The sequence below is a fragment of the Eubalaena glacialis genome, chromosome 1 (assembly GCF_028564815.1).
Source record: "Eubalaena glacialis isolate mEubGla1 chromosome 1, mEubGla1.1.hap2.+ XY, whole genome shotgun sequence".
Taxonomy (NCBI): domain Eukaryota; kingdom Metazoa; phylum Chordata; class Mammalia; order Artiodactyla; family Balaenidae; genus Eubalaena; species Eubalaena glacialis.
The window spans coordinates 47,911,039-47,933,824 of record NC_083716.1 but is presented as its reverse complement, the minus strand read 5'-3'; the positions used below and the strand labels follow the sequence as shown (position 1 = coordinate 47,933,824).

Genomic DNA, 22,786 nt, shown 5'->3' with positions numbered 1-22,786 from the left:
AGACCATTCAAGCCATAAATTTCATAAGAAAGAAGTCAAAGGTATTTAAAGAGATACAAGATGAATTCTAGAGATGATCAATGAGTCAATACCACATTCCAAGCACTACCAGCCTAATGCTCTATAAATTTAATCAGAAAATGAAATTTCTGAAGCTTATCAAATTCTCAAGAAAGCCACTATTCACAGTGAAAATGTGTTATTTTTAAGACCACCTGTGAGGCCACAGACCTGAGAAGCTCACTATGAACCTTCTGAGATGAACACTACTCACAATGGTCTTAAGAGACCCAAACGTGGTGATTGCCTGGCGCAGGGCAGTTATATCGGCTTCAAAGAGTAGGACAGTCGAATCTTCAGGTTTGAGGGTCAAACTGCCCAGTCTGGAGAAAAAAAATAAAACCTGGCTATTTTAAAGAAACATCTATTTCAAATTCATCCAAAATAAAAACCAAATTGTGAGTTATTTGAAATGATTGTACTTTTCGAAGAAACTCAACCAAAGATAGATGACTTAACCATGTACCACCAAGTATGATGTTAAATATATAAAGCAGGATGATCTTATCCAAGGAACAGAGACGTCAAGTTAAATCCAAATCATGCAATGAGTTACAAAGTGACTCTTTTTTAATACACCATAGTCAAAGAGCCAAAGTCAAAACAAGCAAAAAGGGTCTTTACCTCTCCAGGCACACGGAGACTTGATTGGCTAGATCTTTGTTCTGGGTGCACTCCAGCTGATGAATAAGACAATTGAACTGGCCCAGCAACTGTAAGAAAAATGAAACCATCTAGCCACAATGATACTAAAAGCACCAAGTGTATCCAAGTTAACGAAGAGCAAACAGCACTTGAGATTAAATTTTTATCTGATCTATATTAATGCTGCATTACAGGAAAAACAGTCTCTGGAAACCAGAAACCATATTCAAACCAGTCATGGCCTTGCAGTCATCTTACCCAGTAGAGCTGTTGGGCCTGCTGCTGAAGCGTCTCCTCTTTAAGCTGATAGATGAGATCTACCTGTTCATACAGCCACACCTCGCGGCTTCGAAGGCATTCCAGGTGACGACTTATGCAGCTGTGAATCTGGGCTTTCACCTAGAAAACATATATATGTTAGCTTCACTAGTGCTATAAGCTCAAAGAATGGTGTTTCCCACAGAATGGTGAGGTCCCTAAACTTCTGGCGGTCACAAATCCTTTTGATTATCCAATGACATTTATGGAGTGTCTCCCCAGAAAAATGCATACATTCAAAATTTTGCCTATAATTTCAGCGTTGAGTCCCGAATCCCATCCATGGAACCACCAAAGCCCCATGGACCCAGTTTAAGAATCCCAGCCATGGGGCTTCCCTGGTGGCGCAGTGGTTGGGAGTCCGCCTGCCAATGCAGGGGACACGGGTTCGAGCCCTAGTCTGGGAGGATCCCACATGCCGCGGAGCAGCTGGGCCCGTGAGCCACAATTACTGAGCCTGCGCGTCTGGAGCCTGTGCTCCACAACAAGAGAGGCCGCGATAGTGAGAGGCCGGCGCACTGTGATGAAGAGTGGCCCCCACTTGCCACAACTGGAGAAAGCCCTCACACAGGAACTAAGACCCAACACAGCCATACATACATACATACATACATACATACATACATACATAAATAAATAAATATTAAAAAAAAAAAAGAATCCCAGCCATAAATGCATATCTAAGCTCCAAAATCCTCCTTCAATACTCCTTCTTCTAAGAGGATCAGGTTTATTTTGGGTGTCCTAAAGGAGTCAAGAGAAAATACAAGGATGTGTCATGCAATACTGATGCCCCTAAGTTTTCCACATAATTTGAAAACCTATAGTTTTACAAATTCATCAGTGGAAGAAGACAAGAATATTAACTTAATAACCAGCCCTTACCTCTTTTCTCACCCTACAAATGAGCAACACATTTACAGTAGGCCAATTTAGTAAAGAGATGTGCCATTACATGTCAACAGCCAGAAGACCATTAGGGTAGATAGACAGTTTATGTAAAATTATAAACTAAATGTTTCTGGAAGCATAAAGAGTGATTCAAAAGAGAGATAAATATAAAAATTCTAAGGAAGAAAATCATAACAGCTATAAATTATCCAGGAGAATCCATATAAGAAACGATATTTTAAAACACCTTTTTCTGGATAGTAAAGTGGTATTTCAAAGTCATGTAACACTTGGTCTACCCACTCACCAGCAGAACGCTATTAGGCCAATAAAAGGAACAGATTTCGTTCTGGCTAGCTCTAACAATTAAGTCATTTATAGAACCATGCCACCACCAAAACCATGCCAATACCAAATTAACAGATGGTAGGGGACATGCTGAAGTGCCATCGTTTATGCATTAAGAACACAACTGACCAGTTCAATGAGCTGAGCTCATTCACTTTGTTACTTTTTAGTGGATGGCAGTGCTTGGCACAGGGACCACATAGAGAAGCAATCAAAAATGCACGCTGGACTGAATTCTCTAAGGTGGTGCAGGAGTTTCCAGATTCTTCTAACATCTGCTTTATTTTCCATTTGGAATCAAAGGCACCAACATTTCAGGCAGACAATGCAAGGCATGGGGTAAAACTTTTGGGTTTGGACAAGCCAATCCCTTCGCCATGCTCTAACCAGCCCTGTAATAAGAGTTCAGACAAGGGAAGAGAAAAGCACACGTCACACCTCTCGCAAGTTATCTTTAATTTGCTGTTCAGCCCGGAGAACTCCACCAATAGCAAGCTCCAAGTCCCTCCGTGCATCACAACACCTCAAATGGGGTTCTTTATTACTGGAGCAGCCACTCTGGTCCTGTGAGGTACTCATTCTGCTCCCTGTTCCTTTAAAAGAAAAAAAAAAGAAGAACAATCCAAATTGCACCATAATTACAACCAAAAACCACCCTGCAATCATCCCCCAAATGATTATTCCAACCAGCTCCCAGTTACTAACTACTTAGATTACTTCCGACATAGGACTTGGTACATAGTATTAATAAATATTACCTCCTCTTCCCCGCCCACCACTACTGTGGTTCCTGCCCAAAAATCCTATGCATCTACTTTAGTTACACTTTACATGGGAACAGATATTTCTGAAAAAATACACTAAATTGCCTGAATTGATAGGGCATATAGCCTCCAAAAAGTTAAAAGGACACTAGATTGTAAGTTTCTATTTACATACCTGAAGTCACAGGGGGCATGTGTTCTCGTTTTACAGGTTTAGAGCTGAAGACTAAAAGGTCTAGAAGGACCCATGATTACTATGGAAAGAAGCTGCAAACCAATAACCTAATACACAGAGTTTAGAACATTGTTTAGCTCTGGCATTAACCTAAATTTATTGGGAGGATTAAATTTTTTATTCCCCCCCCTTTTTTTATTTAGGAAGAACTCAGGGATGCCTTCATAGCTAGGAAGCTCTCAGGAATGTAAATCTGACAAAATAATTTCATGGGATTCTGCTATAAGGGAGGTACTTAGAGAAACTGGTGTGGGAAACCACAGAGAGTTTTCTAATAAGCATAGGAGAGAAGAAACAGAAGTGGAAAAATACCACATAACCCAAGATATAATGATATGAGACTGGGACAGAAGACTGTCAGAAAAGCAATGAAGCAAAGCTTGACAAAAACTGCTGGAAGAACAGTCTGATGTCTATCCTGGATAGATCTAGAATCAGAGATGGTTTCTAAATACTTACAAAAAGAAAGCAGTGATCACAGTAGCCCAGCATGGATTCACTAAGCCCTGTGACACCAAAATTATTTCCTTCTTGGGTAGTTTTACTAAACTGGCCAGTCAACGTAATCCTTTAGACACGATATATTTGGACAATAGTAAGACTTGCGACAAGGTTGTATATGATCTCTGTGGACAAAGTGAACATGGGCAAAACAGGCCAACTAAACTGAATCATAAAATTATTTTTTACAAAGTACTCAAAGGATAATGAATTGAAACCAGTCTGTTAAGTATTTAGAGGTATGCCCGTTTTCCCCAATTACTCAACTGTTTTCCCTAATTGCCTGTATGAAAACACAGAAGGCAGACATTAAAGTTGGAGATAACACAGGGCTGTGACAAAAATAGATTCCAAACAATCTCTACATAGCTGTTAAATCTTATAAAACAAAAATGTAGATTTTTTTTTTTTACTTGAACGGGGGAGGGCAAAGTGGAAGAGAATAAATGTAAAAGGATGGAGATTTTTAATTGAAAGCAAGCTCTATATGAGTTAGCAGTGTGCTGGATCTCAGGGGAAAATTACTTACATGCTATTTGACTACATTTACCAAAAGTATAGCGTTCGCCACTAATCTGTTCCATGTTTATTAGACTAATTTTGAAATTTCTTTCTGAATAACAAACTTCAGAAAGAGGCATTTAGAAAAAAAAAGAAAGGGGCCTCAAAACCATGAAAAATTTCTCCAGGAAGGGAGGCTGCTTAGTCTAGATAAGAGAAGTCTCTGGGATGACAAGATTACTATTCTGGAATACTTGGAGACCTGTCAAATAGAATTAGACCTGTTCAGAATGACCCAAAGGAGTAGAGGAGGATTAATAGGAGACATCTGAGGCAACATATAAAAGAACTTCCTAACAGTCCTGAAGGAAACGACCTTCTCAGAGAAGCAAGCCAGCTTTCGGCTGAACAGCAGTCTACACAGTGCAAATGGCTGACTGCTCATCTGAGACACAGGGAACTCTGGCCTACACTGCATCTTTAAGCCAAGGTTTAGGGCCAGGTGGCTAGCTAGAAGCTGAAATGGGCCGAACACTATGATTCCCCACCCTCAGAAATAAGGCAGCGGGAGGAAGAAGCCCAGTAGGCTTTCTTTTGACCATCTCAGCAGAAAATTCACATTCAGGAACTAGAGTTCCTGAAAGATTCAGGAAATTTTCTAACTTCCCCCTGCTATTTTGTTGCCACAGTCTGTTTCCCCATAATGATCTCTAAAATGGAAGGGCTTCATTAACTGGATTTGACAGGAATCCCCTTGGAGATTTTTTTCCAACCTTTGAAACACCAGCTGCAGCTACTTTGCTACCTTCTTTTTCACACTATAAGCTGCCCTGTTTTAAGCACGCCATTAGTGTGCACTTAGTGCACACTGTAGGAAGTTGAACAATACCTGCATTAACGAGTGAAATGCTGGCTCATATTCAGAGAGTGGAATGTCACCTCATTACCACAAGTTGTTTCACTTTTCACTTAAGTTACTTATATGCAAAGCATGTTTAGCTGTCTTTCAAATGTATTAACCAACTTTCACCTGTGCCAAATTTCCCATTCTTAGGTCCTCACCACGTGTGTGCAATGCCACAATGCCTGGCACAGTGTAAAATTTAAACAATAGCATTAAGTCAAAATGTTGCTTCACAATGTCAAAAACCCCAGAACTCTAGATCACGTGGGAGACAAATTCAAATGCATACAGTGCTGACTTAGAGAAGTCTTCTCAAGTCCATCACAAATACTATACAACTGCCTAACAAGAACAGAATATGCCAGAAGTACACAACTTGGATTTTCCCCTTATCAGCTATGGATAGAAGGTAGGATGAGATTTAAAAGTTACAAAACTGATTTTCCCCACATATTTATCCCTTGTTTTCAAATTAAAATGAGTGTTATCCTTCAAAACAGTCACCTTGTTAGAGTAGGGGTCTTTAAAGCCATTAAGAAAACCTGTTTCATTCCTTTACAGCCAGCCCCAGGGATGTCTGTCCCTTTGCTGCCCTTGGCGCTGACCCTCCTCCTCCCTGTGGAGCAGTCAAGGGGCAGTCAGCTTCCAAAGCTTAAATCCCAAGAAAGAAGCTGTGCAAAGGTTTGCCTTCTTGTACTGCAGTGAGGAGAGAGCCCTCAGAGCTGAAATCAAGAACTCCACCACATGGGTGAATTCAAACCACAATAAGGTGAAGCCTGAGCTAGCTTTATGAAATGTCACATCCAAAGAGATCTGTATGGGTTATCTAGCTCATATGGTCAATTTCAAAATAAATAAATAAATAAATAAATAAATAAATAAATAAATAAAAATAAAATAATAAAAAATTCACCATTCCTTTCAGCTTGGAGAGCCAATGTAGCAAGCATGATGTTTAAGAGATTACTCTGAGGCCTGAAAAACCAGAATTCCAGCTCCATCTGCAACCTTCAGACCCATGAGCGAGTTACTTAACTTCTCTGGACCTCAGTTTCCTCTAGAAAAATGTGGACAATGACAGTAGCTACAAAGTGCTGCAATGAAGTTAAAGTGAGACAATATCTGCCTTTAGGCACTTAACCCAGGCCCTGCACACTGCACTTTTTAACGCTTTGGTTGTTTTTGGTTAGCTGAGTTATGGGGACCTTAAGAATCTCCACCTATGGACTATATAGAAAGCAGCACTGAAGCTAGAAAAGGCTTTGAAGTGAGGAGGCCCTGACTTAGAATCATTTAGCCATTAATCAATGCTATGACCTTGGACCATTTGCCCCTTTTGAACCTAATGTCCTAATTAAATAAGTGAGGATAGCAACACTTACCTCATAGACTTAGGGGTGAGGATGTGGTACTTGTTTAATAAATATAGCTCCCCATATACTCTCTTACTATAAAACACAGCAAAAGGCAAGTTGTTTTTATGGCAAAAACTCAGTAGTCTAAACTCTCTAATATATACCAAATATACACACACTTTTTCCTGTTTTCTAACCTGTAGAAAGACTGGACCAAATCAGCTCTAATTCTAAAATTCAGATCAATGAAAGACTACTAAAAATGTCTTTTTCTCTTCACCTTTATAATCCAAACTACTGCCCTACCACCTTCAACAGAGGATTGCCTTAAATGTGTATTTTTTTTTTGAGACAAGTTAAAAGTTTAAGTGCTTTCTAAAACTTCCCTGCCTCTAGGGTTCCTGTTCTAGGTTTTGCAGGAGGAGAGAGATCGAGGGGGAAACACACACATCCCTCAAACAAATAAATAAGGCTCCAGGAAAACCTGGAGCTTTCCTCAAAGAAGAGTTCCACAAACTATATATGCCATACTTGCACAATGCTTTGCACAAATCTAGTTATGAAATCCAAAGATCATGGAACCAGAATTGAGCAACTAAACCACAAATGAAGCTAAGTCCTTATCATATGGTTTAACCATAAAATTTCCAAAGAGCCATAACCCTCTTGTGACCGACACAAACCACAATTTAAAGTTGGAAAAACCTTAGCCATCTCTTTAGTAGACTACTCTCATTATACAGATGAAGCCACAAAGCCCCAGAGAGTTTAAATGACCCATCCACAGCCATTACACGCAGATTTGGGTTTAGAACTAGGGTTCCTAGGGTCTAGTCCTGGATTCTCTCCTTCTGACCAGCTTGTTCTTCCTTTAGTGTATTATCACCCATAAATTCTTTTTATTTGCCAACACTAAAGATTAAAATTAACATTCCAATGTGTTACTAACGGAACACCTTCCATTAAGAATCTCAGTCCATTCTCATAGTCCTCAATAAATTATAACAATTTTTCAGAACCGTCTTCCTTAGATAATGTTAACAAAAATAAACAGCACATCATGATAGACTCAGAATAATCAAAACACTTCCAAGATGAAGGACAGGAGCAAGAGCCCTGGGTTCCGATCTCACATCTTATCACAGCCATTCCACATTCCCTTCCTCTGTCTGAATGAAGGCTTATATCATTTCTAACTGCACCTTCCAGGTCTCACTGCTTGTCCCCCCTTCCCAAATGGCCCTCCTCTCCAAAAAAGGTGTCCACTTTTCACTTATTTTCCTAGCATCTAAATCATTGCGAAAAAACCAAGCCCTTAAAAAACAGACCCATAAGGTACTTACTGTTCTATGAATTACTAAATTCGAAACACTAACTGCCCATTTGGTTATCTTTGATAAGACAATATATAGCAGAACATCTGTACAAATTTTCAGGAAAAAAATTATAATAATAGTCCGCATGCAATTTTACCTTGAGACATTTCTTAACATGTTCTTTCTTCTTACTGTCAGTTTTAAAAAATAAAAGGTTTTTTTATATCACAATTCATTAACTCAAAAGTTATCTATACGTATCTTATCCTAACCCTTTAATTCTTTAATAGTTTCTGAAATTCAAGATCTGATTCTTCGTAATTTTTTTTAAAACTATGTAAATAAAGGTTAATTCCTGAAGAAACAAACAAAGTAAGGTAATAAATTCACGATAGCACATTTTAAGATCGTTTAACACTTCACACCTTACTGCGCTCAGATCTACCTTTATACATGTAACTATGAGCAATCAATTCCAGCACTTCAACTTTCCGAAGCAGTAACTGAAAACTGACCACAATATTGGTCATTACCATCTAATGCCAAGTAAAGCGTTTCTAGTTCAAAAGCAACAGTGACTCATGCGACTTTCCAGGTTCCCCAACACTTTCTAGGAGCACAATCGCCCTAAGTAGCCTGGGTCCCGTGCTCCCTGGAAGCCGCAGCCGCGCGTCCACTCTCCGCTTAAGAGCGGGCACAAGCACCGCTCAGTACGCATGCGCACAGCCCCAGCCGCAGGGCCCGTTCCCAGCCCGGCAAGGGGAGCCCACCCAGAGAGCTCCCGCTGCGGCCTTGGGCTGCCAGACGTACCTCCTTGCAGGCCAGGTCCCCGCCGTGCGACCTGCCCGGCAAGCAGAACGCTGCTTTATCCGCGAGCAGGGTGACAAAGGTTCCCTGAACCCTCAGGCCGCACCCCGCCCGCGCGCCTGCAGCGCCCCACGGGCGGGCGGGAGCGCGCACGTCGGCGCCGGGGTGGGGCCGGAGGCTCCGCCCACTCGGGCGGCTCGCGAGACCCTCCAGGTGCCCGAGGACCCCCCGCAGCCTCCCGCAAGGCTCCGGCGTGGCTCCCAGCCGCCTGGCCTCCCGGCTGGACGCCACCATCCCCGCCCGACAGTTCAGGGCGAAGCCAGCTCGCAGAGCCCCGAGGGACGCCAGGGGCGCCTCTCCAGCCTCTCCTCGGCCCACCTGCTCCAGCGCTTAGCCTGTGTCCACCCCGATCCGCGCCCCAAATCGTCAAGACGTCTTTAAGGATTTTGCTGCTAATCACTACAAAGAAATAACAAACGTGGGCCAGTCAGAAGGCTTCCGGAGTTATTATTGGAATGTTCCTGTCCAGTAGCTCCTAACTACCTCTGAGATTACCACTGTCAGCCTGAGGTTCAAGCCCCGGCTTTTGTTTCAGGCTCTTACATCTCACTTCTGTGACATACCTCTACCTATACCGCAGCGTCCCTCTGTCTCTCTCTCAAACACACTCCCACACGGCCTCAGTCCAGTGCTGCATTTAACACTCATGGATGCTTCTCATTCAACAAGTTGACTGAGCACCAACCAGATGCCAAGCTCTATTCTAGGTGCTGGGAATACAATAGTGAAATGAAAGCTCCACCAGGAGAGACAGTAATACAGAGTAGTTAAGAGGATGAACTCTGGAGCTAGACCGTTTCCATACGAAACCTGGCTCTGCCACGTAGATGCGGTGTAACCTTAGGCAAGTCACTTAACCAATCTGTGCCTCAGTTTCCCCATCTGTAAAATGAGGACAATAATAATGGGCCCAACTCAATGAGAATTATATGAATTAATATACAAAAAAATGTTTAAGACAGTACCTGGCACATAGTAAGTACTTCCTGTCTGATGATTATCACGCTCATGGTACTCTACTTTGATGCCCTTTTCTCCGAAAATAATCCTCAAAGTCTGCACATCCAATCAGGCCAGAGACAGAATTCTATACAGCCTTGTCATTCCCTTCAATTTTTTTAATGTAAAATACTTACTCTCATCTACGCATATGAAGCTATTTTCATAAACAGTAAGAGTAAAGCAAAACCACTTGACAAAAAGCAAAGGCCAGTGGACACTGAAGACTATCACCCTCAATTAAGCATCCCTCAGATTTCAGATGAACAGAGTTTATGGAAGTGCCTGCTTTATCTGTGTTGCACAGTTTCTGGGATCCCACTTCAGACATTCACTACCAAAAATAATGAGAAAACAACTTATCTCTGAATTCAAAATTTCTTCATTGGAGAACATATTTTGTGAAGATACAAAGAAGATACATACCTCTGAATGATGAAAGTTAAAATTTGATAGCCCTTTGTATTTATACTTTAAGTCAATGGCTAGAAAAAAGGAATTCTCAGTCTGTAAAAATATGACTAATGTCAAGAACTTTCACCTCTCTTTTATATGCCACTACAAAATAGTTACAATGTAAATACAGTAGGAACTTTGTTGACCATCACCTACATAACCAGTGGTCTCTATGCCCTCTTTAAAGGATCCTGGCCAATGCCTCAGCACACTAAATGCTGCAGCTCTTCTTCACTTGAACTTACTTACACAGTTACTGAGAGTCGGTGTTATTCTGTTTATGACAGCTTTAGTTGTTACTATAATGATGTGATTTACTAAAGAGTATATAAATATAAAAAGACTGGGGAGAGAAAAAATCATAAAAATCTACAAGAATTCTGCATTCAGACTTTGCAGGCACCTCTTTACTCCCTTAAGCTTTGTCATTTGCCCTGGCATATTTATGAAATGTTTAAGTTCTAAAGGGGAAAAAGTCATAAGGCATTTTACCTCTCTTCTGTTTCAAGATTTCTACGCTGTCTCACAACAAGAGAACCATCTATTTCCCGGTAGATTAGTAGATCATCTCATCTAAAGAGAGCATAAACTATAACTCTCCAATGGTTCCCCCCTGCCTACAGGATAAAGTCCAAATTTCTTTAATAAATAAAGTTCTCTGTCTTCTGGCTTCAGCCTGACTCTCCTGCTGTCTCCCCAGAGCAGCGCCCACACCGTGATCTTCCAGACAGCAGTTCCATGCATAGACCAGGCTGGTTTGCCTTGTACAGCTTGGCTCTCCCAGCTCTCTCTGCCAGCAAAGCCAGTTCCTCCCCTTCTCCCTATCTGTCTGCTTTTCTGACTATGCTTAAGTCACCAACACTATTAAGCCTTTCCTGACCAAGCATCCCATTCCTCAATAGTTTTGACCTAGAGAGTTAACTGCTGCCTCCTCTGGGCTCACTGTAATCTGTATAAGTTTCCAGCATGACACCTACAACACATGTTATCCTTACTGTTACATGTCTGCCTCCTTGGCCTGAGAGGTCCCCAAGAGAAGGGACCACATATTATTTGGCTTTGTACACCCTAGTGCTGAACAGACTGCCTGCTATCAGTATCATGGCATTACCAACCCCCCTTTACATTCTATGTGCTCTATTGAATTGACATAAAGAGAATGGTGTCCCTGGAGTTGTGCAGCACTGTAGCCCTCAACTCAACAGAGGCTTAATACATGTTTGATAAATGGATGGATGAATAAATGATAAATGAATGCTCAATTTCAGACCAGCCACAATAACTATGGTAGAGTTCTGCTTCAAACATAAGTAATCAACTTGATGTCTCACTAAGGCCTGCATTAATTCAGGAGGGTTTTTCAGAAGTGGAAATGTTTCTACCATAACTATTACTTTTTGTTCTCTTTCAAACAAGACAAAACTAGCAAGGATATTGCTACTGAAACTATAATTCCAGGATAGGCACTGATATAATGTCTTTCCTGACGCCAAGCCCATCAAAGCCCAGCTATACAGATTCACAAGCACCAGCTGATTTGTGAGTTAAAGGGGAAACATTAACTGTATTTACAGTCAACTCTGCATTTTTTCCCTCTGATTTTGCAGTACCACAGAAATTCCAGCTGACATCACATAAGTTTGGTAAGCTTTCAGAAGTAGGGCTGTGCCCTATCTTCAACTTGAAACTTCCCGCCATAATACAGCCAAGGTTAGGAAAACATGTTATTTATCTATTGTCACAGTAATAATATCATTTTATCCCTGATTTTATATGGTAAACACCTTGCGGTTTTCCCCACAGAAGTAAGCAAGTTATAAAATATTTTCCCTCCTCTAAAGCCTGGGGGACTAGAAAATATGCCAAAATAAAACTCAAAATATACCTGAGATCATGTTCTTATGAAATCTGTAATTGTCCAAGTATTAAAAGACCTAACTTCTTGTCTATGAGCAACTGACAAGCAAAAACCTTTTAACCTATGTTGCCAGTTACTCACTCCTTCACTGAACCAAATTGTTACATTTCTAAAGGACTCAAGGCAATGCCAGATAAGAGGAATATTTAGCAACCAAACATACTCCTTGCCTCAAAAAGAACATCTTGATTCCACTGCATAATTGAGCCAAGCAAAATCAGGGATGATGACTTGGGATAAGAATGGCTAAGAGAGTTAGAATGAGCATTCATGTCAGTAGTAAAAAAAAAGCACCCTCAAGATAACTTTTTGTTCACTTGCCAGTGAATCTATTTAATTCAAAGAGTAAGGATGACTTGCCAGGATTTGAGGTATGGTAGGCTACGTGGGAAGTTTACAAATTATGACTGTAATGTTATGATTTAACAAGCAAAGAAGACAAGCTGAGAAGGACTATATGGCAGCTCCTCTAACTGACAAGCATAGATGGAAACACTATTAAAACAATTCACCAGGGCTTCCCTGGTGGCGCAGTGGTTGAGAATCTGCCTGCCAATGCAGGGGACACAGGTTCGAGCCCCGGTCTGGGAAGATCCCACATGCCGCGGAGCGACTAGGCCCGTGAGCCACAACTACTGAGCCTGCGCGTCTGGAGCCTGTGCTCCGCAACAAGAGAGGCCGCGATAGTGAGAGGCCCGCGCACCGCGATGAAGAGTGGCCCCCGCTTGCCACAACTAGAGTAAGCCCTCGCACAGAAACGAAGACCCAACACAGCCAAAAATAAAAATTAATTAATTAATTAATTTAAAAAAAAATGAGTAGAGGCTTCTTCCTTCAACTCTACCATGCTGTTATCCATTGAACTTAAAAAAAAAAAAAAAAAAACAATTCACCAGAGCAAAAGTCATCAACTTGGCCTCCTTATCAGCCTAGGCCACCTGCATTGTTTACATCTTGTATGTCGCAACAATGTATTTAGACATACCTATATTGGAAACAAAGCCAAAGTGAAAACCCAGAGCAAAATTTTAAGAGGGCCAAAAAGCAGCAGGAAGAATAATAAAACTGCCATGGAAATCTATAGTTCCTTCATGAAAGTGAACATAATCCAGTATATACATATTGGTTGGTCCCTTATCGTAATCACTTTAGACTTGCAACCTAACTAGTAAGTATACAGAGACACTGAATTCACTGATTTCAGTAACACTCAGAAGGTGCTCTCTGATCCAGCACCACATTCCACTGTGTATCCTGCATTGTGACAGGTCTTCATTCTCTGAGGCTGGAGCTGCTCCTCCAGCATGCCTCAGGGCCCTTGCATTTATCCTCCAGATATCATGCCCACTCCTCTTCCTTAGTGTCATCTTCCTCACTACCCTATGTAAAATAAGTCTTCCTTCCACACACTCCCCCTTAATATATTTTATTTTAAAATTATCTCCATAGTATTTATCAGTATCTGACACATAGAAACCATTTATTTTCTGATCCCACTTCAGAAAACACACTAGAAGATACGTTCCACACAGGCAGGGACTTTGTCTTTTTGTTCACTGTTATACAGTAGATGTTCAATAAATATTTGTTGGAAGAATGGATTCAGGGACTTCCCTGGTGGCGCAGTGGTTAAGAATCCACCTGCCAATGCAGGGGACATGGGTTCGAGCCCTGGTCCGGGAAGATCCCACGTGCCGCGGAGCAACTAAGCCCGTGCGCCACAACTACTGAGCCTGCACTCTAGAGCCCGTGAGCCACAACTACTGAGCCCCTGCACCACAACTACTGAAGCCCACGCACCTAGAGCCTGTGCTCCACAACAAGAGAAGCCACCGCAATGAGAAGTATGGGCACAGCAACAAAAGAGTAGCCCCAGCTCGCCGCAACTAGAGAAAGCCTACGCGCAGCAACAAAAGACCCAACGTAGCCAAAAATAAATAAATAAATTTATAAAAAAAAAAGAAAAAGAATGGCTTAAGTATTTAATATATCTATGTGCCAAGACTTTTATTTTTACACATTATCTCATTTAGTCCTCCCAAAACTTTAAGGTACGTACGCACTATCAACACAATTTATTTATTTATTTTAACATCTTTATTGGAGTATAATTGCTTTACAATGGTGCGTTAGTTTCTGCTTTATAACAAAGTGAATCAGCTATACATATACATATATCCCCATATCCCCTCCCTCTTGCACCTCCCTCCCACCCTCCCTATCCCACCCCTCTAGGTGGTCACAAAGCACCGAGCTGATCTCCCTGTGCTATGCAGCTGCTTCCCACTAGCTATCTATTTTTACATTTGGTAGTGTATATATGTCAATGCTACTCTCTCACTTCGTCCCAGCTTACCCTTCCCCCTCCCCATATCCTCAAGTCCATACCCTACATCTGCATCTCTATTCCTGTCCTGCCCCTAGGTTCATCAGAACTTTTTTTTTTTTTTTTAGATTCCATATGTATGTGTTAGCATAAGGTATTTGTTTTTCTCTTTCTGACTTACTTCACTCTGTATGACAGACTCTAGGTCCATCCACCTCACTACAAGTAACTCAATATCGTTTCTTTTTATGGCTGAGTAATATTCCATTGTATATATGTGCCACATCTTCTTCATCCATTCATCTGTCAATGGACACCTAGATTGCTTCCATGTCCTGGCTATTGTAAACAGTGCTGCAATGAACATTGTGGTACATGTCTCTTTTTGAACTATGGTTTTCTCACGGTATATGTCCAGTAGTGGGATTGCTGGGTCATATGGTAGTTCTATTTTTAGTTTTTTAAGGAACCTCCATACTGTTCTCCATAGTGGCTGTATCAATTCACATTCCCACCAATAGTGAAAGAGGGTTCCCTTTTCTCCACGCCCTCTCCAGCACTTATTGTTTGTAGATTTCTTGATGATGGCCATTCTGACTGGTGGAAGGTAATACTTCATTGTGGTTTGGATTTGCATTTCTCTAATGATTAGTGATGTATCAACACAATTTTAAAAACAGAGAAACTAAGGCTTGACAAGTTAGATATATTACCTACAGTCACAGGATTCCAAGCAAAAGAACCAAGATTTAATGCCAGATGAGTCTAAGGTCTCCAACCACACAATGTATGTTGAAGGGATCATTTAGGTGTCAAGATTTACTATCTCTTTTTATTCATTCAACAAATATTTATTGAGTGCCTAAGCTGACACATACTGTGATAGTCCCCAAGGACACAATGGTAAACTTGCCATCTAGAGGAAAATTTGTGCCATTGAGTCACCGAAAGCTAAGAAAATAAGAAAACTTTGAAATAGACTGCGATTTAGAAATCCATCAGCAGCAACGACTGCTCTGAATGCCTTCCAGTATGCCAACCCTTACTCTAGGAGGGAAATGATCATAAAACACTAGCCAGGAAGCTAGTGGGGGAGGCATATGTATCAGAATCGCCTATGCAGTTTTATGAAGCCCCTACACAGGCTCCTGAGATTCTGGCACAGCTAAACCGAGTGAATCTTAATAAAATGTGGGTGGGGTGGGGAAACCTATGTAATTCTAAAATAAGATACCTCCTCCCTCTTTGAGAATCACATCTTCCTTTCCCTGCATAGCTCACCAGGCTTCTCCACTTTTGAAATACCTCTTTGCCCAAAAGTAATAATATAATTGTAGAAGTTTATTTAAACACAAAATACAGTATCATAAAACTTTAGACCATTAGGTTTTCCCTGGGGACCCAAGGACAATAGAAAAGGAGGAAGGAATATTAAAATGTAAGAAATGTTACCGTTCTAGACTTTACATATACCATCTCACTTACTTAACGAATCTGCAAGCTAGCAAACCGTCAAAGAGCAAACCAAGTGACTTGCCTCAAAGGTACATGCACCACACCCCCCACCTCCATTGCAGCATTTGGGTGGGTCTTCCTCAAAGGCTCTGAGGTTCTTTAAAGTTCAGAAATGTCACATTAGTACTCCTGTGCAAAAATGAGCCAGCTATGATTACCTGCCCCGTTCTCACCCAGGAAGTAACTCAATAGTCCCTACAACCATATTTCCATATTACCAAGTAGGCGGTTCAAACAGTTATGCTATGATGAACCTTACCCTGATTAGAAAACAACACAAAATGGTATGGTGAAAAAAGCTCTGCCTTTGGGGTCAAATAGACACTAGCACTCCGCCTTCTGCCATTCTTGATCGCATTACCCCTGTTACATCATGTTACACTTAAGACTATTTATATGGTCATTATTGGTCCTGCCACAAGAATTTAGTTCCATGAAAATAAGGGCTGTGCCCATTTTCTTTCATTGCTATATCCTCAACACCCTGAACATATAGGCACTGAATTAAATAACTGTTGGTGGAATGAGTCAATGAACTAGCAAGCCTCGCTTTTCTCATCTGTAAAAAGGAGATAACAGAACTACCTCTCGGGACTGTTGGGAGAACTACAAGCACTTTACGGTAAGTGACGCAGTGTTGGCAAGTAGAGGGCCGAAAAAAACGTTATCTTCTTCGCGTTTCCACCCAACAGGCTAGGAATGTATAAACTCTGGGCCCGTTCGGGAAAACAGGCCCCTCCTTGCTTCAAGTGACCCCGGCGAGAGGGAGCAAAAACTTGGGAGCTGTCACAGCCGGGGCCGGGAGACGGGCGGGCAGGCAGCCGTTGGTGGTCCCCAGGCCAGAGTGTCTAAGGACGAAGAAGGGAGAACAGGCCGGGCAGGGAGAAAGAGGTGGCCCTCAGACCGAGAGTCGAGGGCCAGAGAGAGGAAGGCAGGCCCAGGGCGGCGGGCAGGCATGAGGAGGCCGCCCTCGAGGCAAGCGGGTCGAGGGAGAGGCCGGCCTCTAAAGGCAGGCCCAGACAAGCCCATGCCGGTCCGGTACGCGGCCATGGCGCCCCAGACCAACCCGCGGCGTTGAGAGACGGAGGAGGAACGCCCGCCCCGCTGGCCCCTCCGCTTCTTACCACCTCCGAGTGCAACTCCGGGCGTTCTGAGGAGACCTTCGCTGACAGAGGCACTGCCCGACACAAGCCAAGGGCCTAAAGGCAGACTTCTCGCGAGAACACAACCTTCCTCCCACGCCTCATACCATACGTTTGACAGTCTCGCGAGATCTCAAGTCGAGTCGGCCCAAGGTCCTTGCTTAACCTCCAGAGGGCGAGAGCGCCGGCGCACAAGTTTTCCTGGGCCGCAGATCAGGGTCCTTTCGCCGTTTAGGAATAAATAAGGTTAAATGAAAGAAACATTTGTCGAAGGCAAGCTCTGTAACGAGGACTATCCTAAGTGATTCTCTCACACCCGATGTCCTCACAAGGCAGATATTATTTAGGCTTAACGTACAGATGCAAAAATAAAAGTCAGAACACACAAAAGGACAAAATATGATTCCATATATATGAGGTACCTACAAGAGCCATATTTATAGAGACAGAAAATAGAATGGTGGTTGCCGCAGACTTGGGGAAGGCAAGTTATTGTTTAATGAGTACAGAGTTTCTGTTTGGGATGATGGGAAGTTCTGGATATGGGTGGTGGTGATGGTCGCACAGCAATGGGAGTATACTAAATGCCGCTCAATTGTACACAAAAATGGTTAAAATGATAAATTTTATGTTTTGTATACCTTGCCACAATTTTTTTAAATTCAGTAAATAAATAAATGTCAGAGCCCAGGTTCCAAATTACACCATCTGACTTCAAAGCATTTTCTTGTTTGCACCATATCACACACCACACAGTTTTCTGCACTCCACATTCCACCACTCTGTACCTCCCCTCACATTTTGGCGTTAATTATCCACATTGGAATTTTATTTGTTTGTTTGTTTATTACCAGATGTTAAAATAAGAATCTTTCTTAGTTCTGACAGAGGTCCCCAATACTAGCTGCTAACTGCTCCCCAGATTTCCCATCTGAGTAGGAATTGCAAAGGAAATGATTGTAATTGGGTTTTATGCATCTCACCCAAGAATAACAAGGGGCAAGGCTATCTCCGCAGACAGCAACAGGAAACATAGGTTCAGATGCAGAAGCTAAAAGGGCTCTCATGGCCTGTGATTAGGAGCGGAGCTGTGGAGAAAGAGGAGCTGTAGGGAATATCAGAAAGGCCCACAAAAGCCTCATGAGGAAGTAAATCATCTTAAACACTGCCACAGGCAGACGAAGCCAAGATGGCATCATACTGTCCCTCATTCCCTCTTCAATTCAGAGGCAGATTCTGGATTGAGACTTTTTTTGTAACTAAAAGTGACCAAGGCACTTTTTTATTATCTTAGGGTGACCCAAATCTAGGACCTGCCTAGATTGCTCAACTAGTCCACATAGTATGTTTGCACAGGTGGGGTTAGGGGGCAGAGGGGAAATAAAGCTCTTTACTGATTGCCCATGGATTGTTCAACAGAAGGCTCTTTGCTTGTTTGTGATCTGTCACGTACACACACACCCAACTCTACGCCCCAAGAGAGCAGGGACCTGATCTCTCTGGTTCACTACTGTATCCCCAGGCCCAGAGCACTGCCAGGCACTCAGTAAGGACCTGTTGACTGAACAAATGTTCTGTAACACAGAAACAGCAAGAGATGATCAGCACTGTCACTGTTTTAAGTCCCTAAGTTTTGAGTACTGATACTGTAGCCCTGCATCCAAGCCATTCCCCATCTACAAGGCAGGACTCCTGGCCTCTTAACACCCCACTGGGCTGCAAGTGGGCTTAGAGGCACTTCTTCCAAGCTATCCTGCTCTAACCTGCTCTAACCTCAGGCAAACACAGATTTATATGAGGGACACAGCAGATACTCTCTGAAGAACAGGAAGGAAGGATAAACATGAAAACCTCAAAGAAAATAGAGGATCTGATTTCATCTTGAAGACACATTTATATTTTGAATTTTTCACCAGATAGTGGGACACTGGGGCAGCAGAGCACACATCTATCAGAAGCAAGAGAAGCAACAGTGCTCCCCTGAGTAAGGGATGCACAATGATCTATGGGAGTGGAGGGAAAATAACTTTTATTCATATTTATTTTTATCTCCTTTAAATGTTTACATGCTTTATAATGTGTGTACTATCAATGTATACATAATTTATAAACTAAAAGTATACACATATTCAAGTGTTTGCTCAAAACATTTTTGACTGATAGGTGGGGTTATACAATCATAGACTATCAGAGGCCATAGGAGAATGACGCCTGGCCTGGGAGAACCTGGGCGCCCCCTGCAGGCTGGGAGTTCTGGGCCCATGAGAAGCATATTATAACACCCATCCACTGACAGCACAAGTCTTTCCTGGGTCCTCCTGTTCCACCACTGAGTAGGTGCAGGTCTCCTTGTTGAAGATTATCTGGCACTTGTTTGTGTCATAATCCACAGGTACAGCAGCACTGTCATTGAGACAAGAACAAGGCCTGTTAGAAGGAATAGGATGTCCAGCCTCCCCAGGGCCAGCTTTGTGCTGGAAGCAGCCCGCACTCCAGGTGTCTGGGGTGCCCCTCACCTATTTAAGGTCACCCCTTGTCTGGGAACCCCGAAATGCCACCTTCAGGAATCTGCACCCATATATATATATATAGGACCTAGACTATGAACACAGACCATCCCTGACATTGTTGCTAAATTCCATCCCGCGCACACAGGACCACAGCAACTTCCAACAGGCCCAGAGGCAGGTCTGGACTCCTCTGAGGCCAGGCAGCTTGCTTCAGCCTGGCTCTTCTTGTCATCCCTGCTCAAGAAGTAGCCAGCAGTACTGTTGCTTGAATGTGGGAAGGGAATGGTTGTCCCAAGCCTGGCATAGAGGCTTGTTAGGCCAGGAGCTGGCTCAGCCAACAGAAACAACGAGTCACTCCAGGCAGGGACCATGGAGCCCTGGGAAAAGCTGATGAAAACTGGAAACAATCTCCCCGGGGAAAATCCACCCACACATTCAAGGGTGCCAACAATTTTAGGGTTCATTGCCCTCTTGAAACCCAACTGTAAACCCCAGATTTAAATTGCCCATCCCCAAAGTGTACACAGAACAGCCATCCCCAGGGCCCTTTGTGACAATGTTTCCTTCCACAAGGTGACCCTTGACTTACTTTAACAAAAGAGGACATTTCAATCCTCTTCCCGAAGGGTAATCTGGAAACCAAAAGGAAGACTGGAAGAAGCTTTTCCCAAGGCACCTGGGGTAGGTGGCTTGGGTAGTGGGGAGGCCAGAGCAGCCTGGGCCACCAACCTCAGCCTCAACTGCCACTAGGCAGCTTCAGATCTGGACAACGGCCCCTAGGGCAGGGGTCCCCGACCCCGGGGACAAGGACCAGTACTGGTCCGCGGCCTGTTAGGAACTGGGCCACACAGAAGGAGGTGAGTGGTGGGTGAGCGAGCGAAGCTTCATCTGCGGCTCCCCATCACTCACATCACCGCCTGAACCATTCCCCCCCCCCAATGCCGTGGAAAAATCGTCTTCCACGAAACTGGTCCCTGGTGCTAAAAAGGTTGGGGACCACTGCCTTAGAGAGTGCAATGGGTTAAAAAATTCTCCCAGAGAAAATTTAATCTAAACGTGTATTTTGCTATCACAAAAAAAAAGTTCATGAGAGAAACTTCATAGGTGGCGAGATAATTATAGGGGAAAGGAGTTGGCGGCTCTGAGCAGGAGAGAAAATATGCCCCTTTCCTCCACGTGGAGCGCTGTGCTAGGTGGGATAGGCAACGTGGCAGGAAAGAGGGAAGGGGCTCTGAGGGCCCTGATCGGAGTCAGTTACTGTCCCAGGCTTGAGGGACACATAACTGGCATAGAGAAGGAATTAAATCTGTTTTAAGTGAATGAATTCATATGCAGAATTTCATTTAATTAATTAATTTATTTTTTTGGCGGCACTTCGTGGCTTGCGGGATCTTAGTTCCCCAACCGGAGATTGAACCCAGACACTCAGCAGCGACAGCGCCGAGCCCTAACCACTGGACCGCCAGGAACCCCCTCATTTAATTCTCATATCCACCTGATGATCCCTATTTTACAGTGAGGAAACTGAGGCTCAGAGAGATTAAGAAACTTATACAGGGCACACAGCTGGTATACAAAGGAATGGAGATTCAGACTCAGTTACTTTGGCTCCAGCATCAAGCCTCTTCCCACTTCACTGTTTTCCACACTAGGTCCACGGGACCCCTAGAAGAGGGTCATATTGACGTGGCTGTGATGATGCATCACTGAGTGGGGTGGGAGCGTGTCAAATCCAGTTGACAAGGATGCTTTGGCCACTCTGGAGGTGCACTCTGATGTCAGAGAGGAAGAGTTCACTAGGCCTTAACCTTGCTGATACAATCGCACTCCAGAGTCACATTGACACACGATACAAAGACAACATCAAATTTCAGGAGCACAAAATCAAGGTTCAGCTGTAATACGCAGTGACCCAGCCAAGGCAATACCTGCACCCCTGCTTCAGGCAGCCAGACATGCAGCCTCCAGATCTGATATTCCTCTTGTTCCATTTAGCACTTAGCATGGGGCATGCTCAACAAATGTATTCAGAACTTTCCAGATACTTAAACTTCAGTAGCATTCAGATGTTCTAAGTCAAGTGCTTGCTCTTCTACTTCCTGGTGGTATCGTAAGACTCTCTGAGGCACTTGTTAAAATTCAAATTGCATGGCCTCCTATAAATTCTGATTCGGTAGGTTTGGGGGTGGGCCCCAGGAATCTGTATTTCATCAAGCCTCTCAGAGGAGTCTGTGATCAGGCAAGTTTGGGAAACACTACTTTATGCCAATGCTTCTATCATCAAAGCCACTCCTGTTCTTGCAAAACACTATAGGGCCAAGGCTGATGTGAAGACATCAGATGGATGGGAGGGGCGGGGGAGTGGAGGTGGAGTGGCTGATTTGGATGTAACTACTGAGGAAACAGGGCCATGCTGCAGACACTCTGTTTTATTGGCCCAAGTACCAGAACTTTGGAGTCCACAGTAACCCAGCAGAAAACATCTGCGTAACCTTTGGGCTGACTTGAGTTAAACTTGAGCGGTGAAGCAACTTCGGGTTTAGAGTTCAAGGTTCACTACAGATCATCCTTTACTCCTCACATCCATTCCCTCTGCCTGTGTTCAGAGCCACTCCTGTTGCTGCAAATTGCCACGGGCCAAGCAAGACTGAAGTGAAAACCAGCTCACTTCTAGAATAGCTTCAGACTACTGGGTACACTATCCTGTCTTCAGCAACCCATATGGATTTAGATATTTAATAATAAAGGTTATTTATCAAGATTCAAAAACAACTTAAAAGAAATAAGACTGAGGTAGAAGCAACCCATTAACAGATGCATGGATAAACAAAATGCGATATATAATATATATAATTTAATATATTTAATATAATTTATTTTTTACTTTTTAAGGCTCAATAATGTTCACTGTATATACAGTGAACATTATTCAGCCTTAAAAAGGAAGGAAATTCTAAGACATGCTACAACATGGGTGATTCTAGAGGACGTTACATTGATATAAGCCAGTGTAGGGGTTCAGGACAAGCCTCCCCCAAATGTGCCACTTTTGCATGAGGATTATTCTGAGCTAAAGGCAATAGACACCTTGCAGGTTCAAGAGAAATTACTGCCCCACTAACTACCTAGGTAGTATTAAATTGAGGATTCTTCCCAGAGAAGAGTTATTACCAGAGATAAATTTTATTTAAGTGACCCCGTTTATCTGTCATGGT

General features: G+C 42.9%; 2 protein-coding genes across 8 annotated transcripts in view; both read right to left on the bottom strand.

Annotated features, from left to right (window-relative positions):
* NCOA4 (nuclear receptor coactivator 4) overlaps window positions 1-22,786 on the bottom strand; it is an 81,025-nt gene that overhangs the window by 5,631 nt on the left and 52,608 nt on the right. For 3 of the 7 annotated variants that reach the window (XM_061179319.1, XM_061179403.1, XM_061179677.1), the window contains exons 1-5: window positions 7,996-8,015; window positions 2,701-2,855; window positions 964-1,104; window positions 685-773; window positions 275-383 (exon numbers count right to left, since the gene is read on the bottom strand). In XM_061179319.1, coding sequence (XP_061035302.1) covers window positions 275-383; window positions 685-773; window positions 964-1,104; window positions 2,701-2,855; window positions 7,996-8,005 — 504 coding nt within the window. In that variant the 5' untranslated portion in view covers window positions 8,006-8,015. Of the gene's footprint in view, window positions 1-274; window positions 384-684; window positions 774-963; window positions 1,105-2,700; window positions 2,856-6,549; window positions 6,571-7,995; window positions 8,016-8,648; window positions 8,770-17,043; window positions 17,145-22,786 lie in introns of those variants that run through there. The other 4 variants (XM_061179491.1, XM_061179558.1, XM_061179623.1 and 1 more) reach the window with 4 other exon arrangements.
* Window positions 18,997-22,786, bottom strand: part of MSMB (microseminoprotein beta) — a gene marked incomplete at its 5' end in the record, with an annotated part of 56,450 nt that continues 52,660 nt past the window's right edge. The window contains one exon of the mRNA XM_061190103.1: window positions 18,997-19,464. Coding sequence (XP_061046086.1) covers window positions 19,335-19,464 — 130 coding nt within the window. The remainder of the gene's footprint in view (window positions 19,465-22,786) is intronic.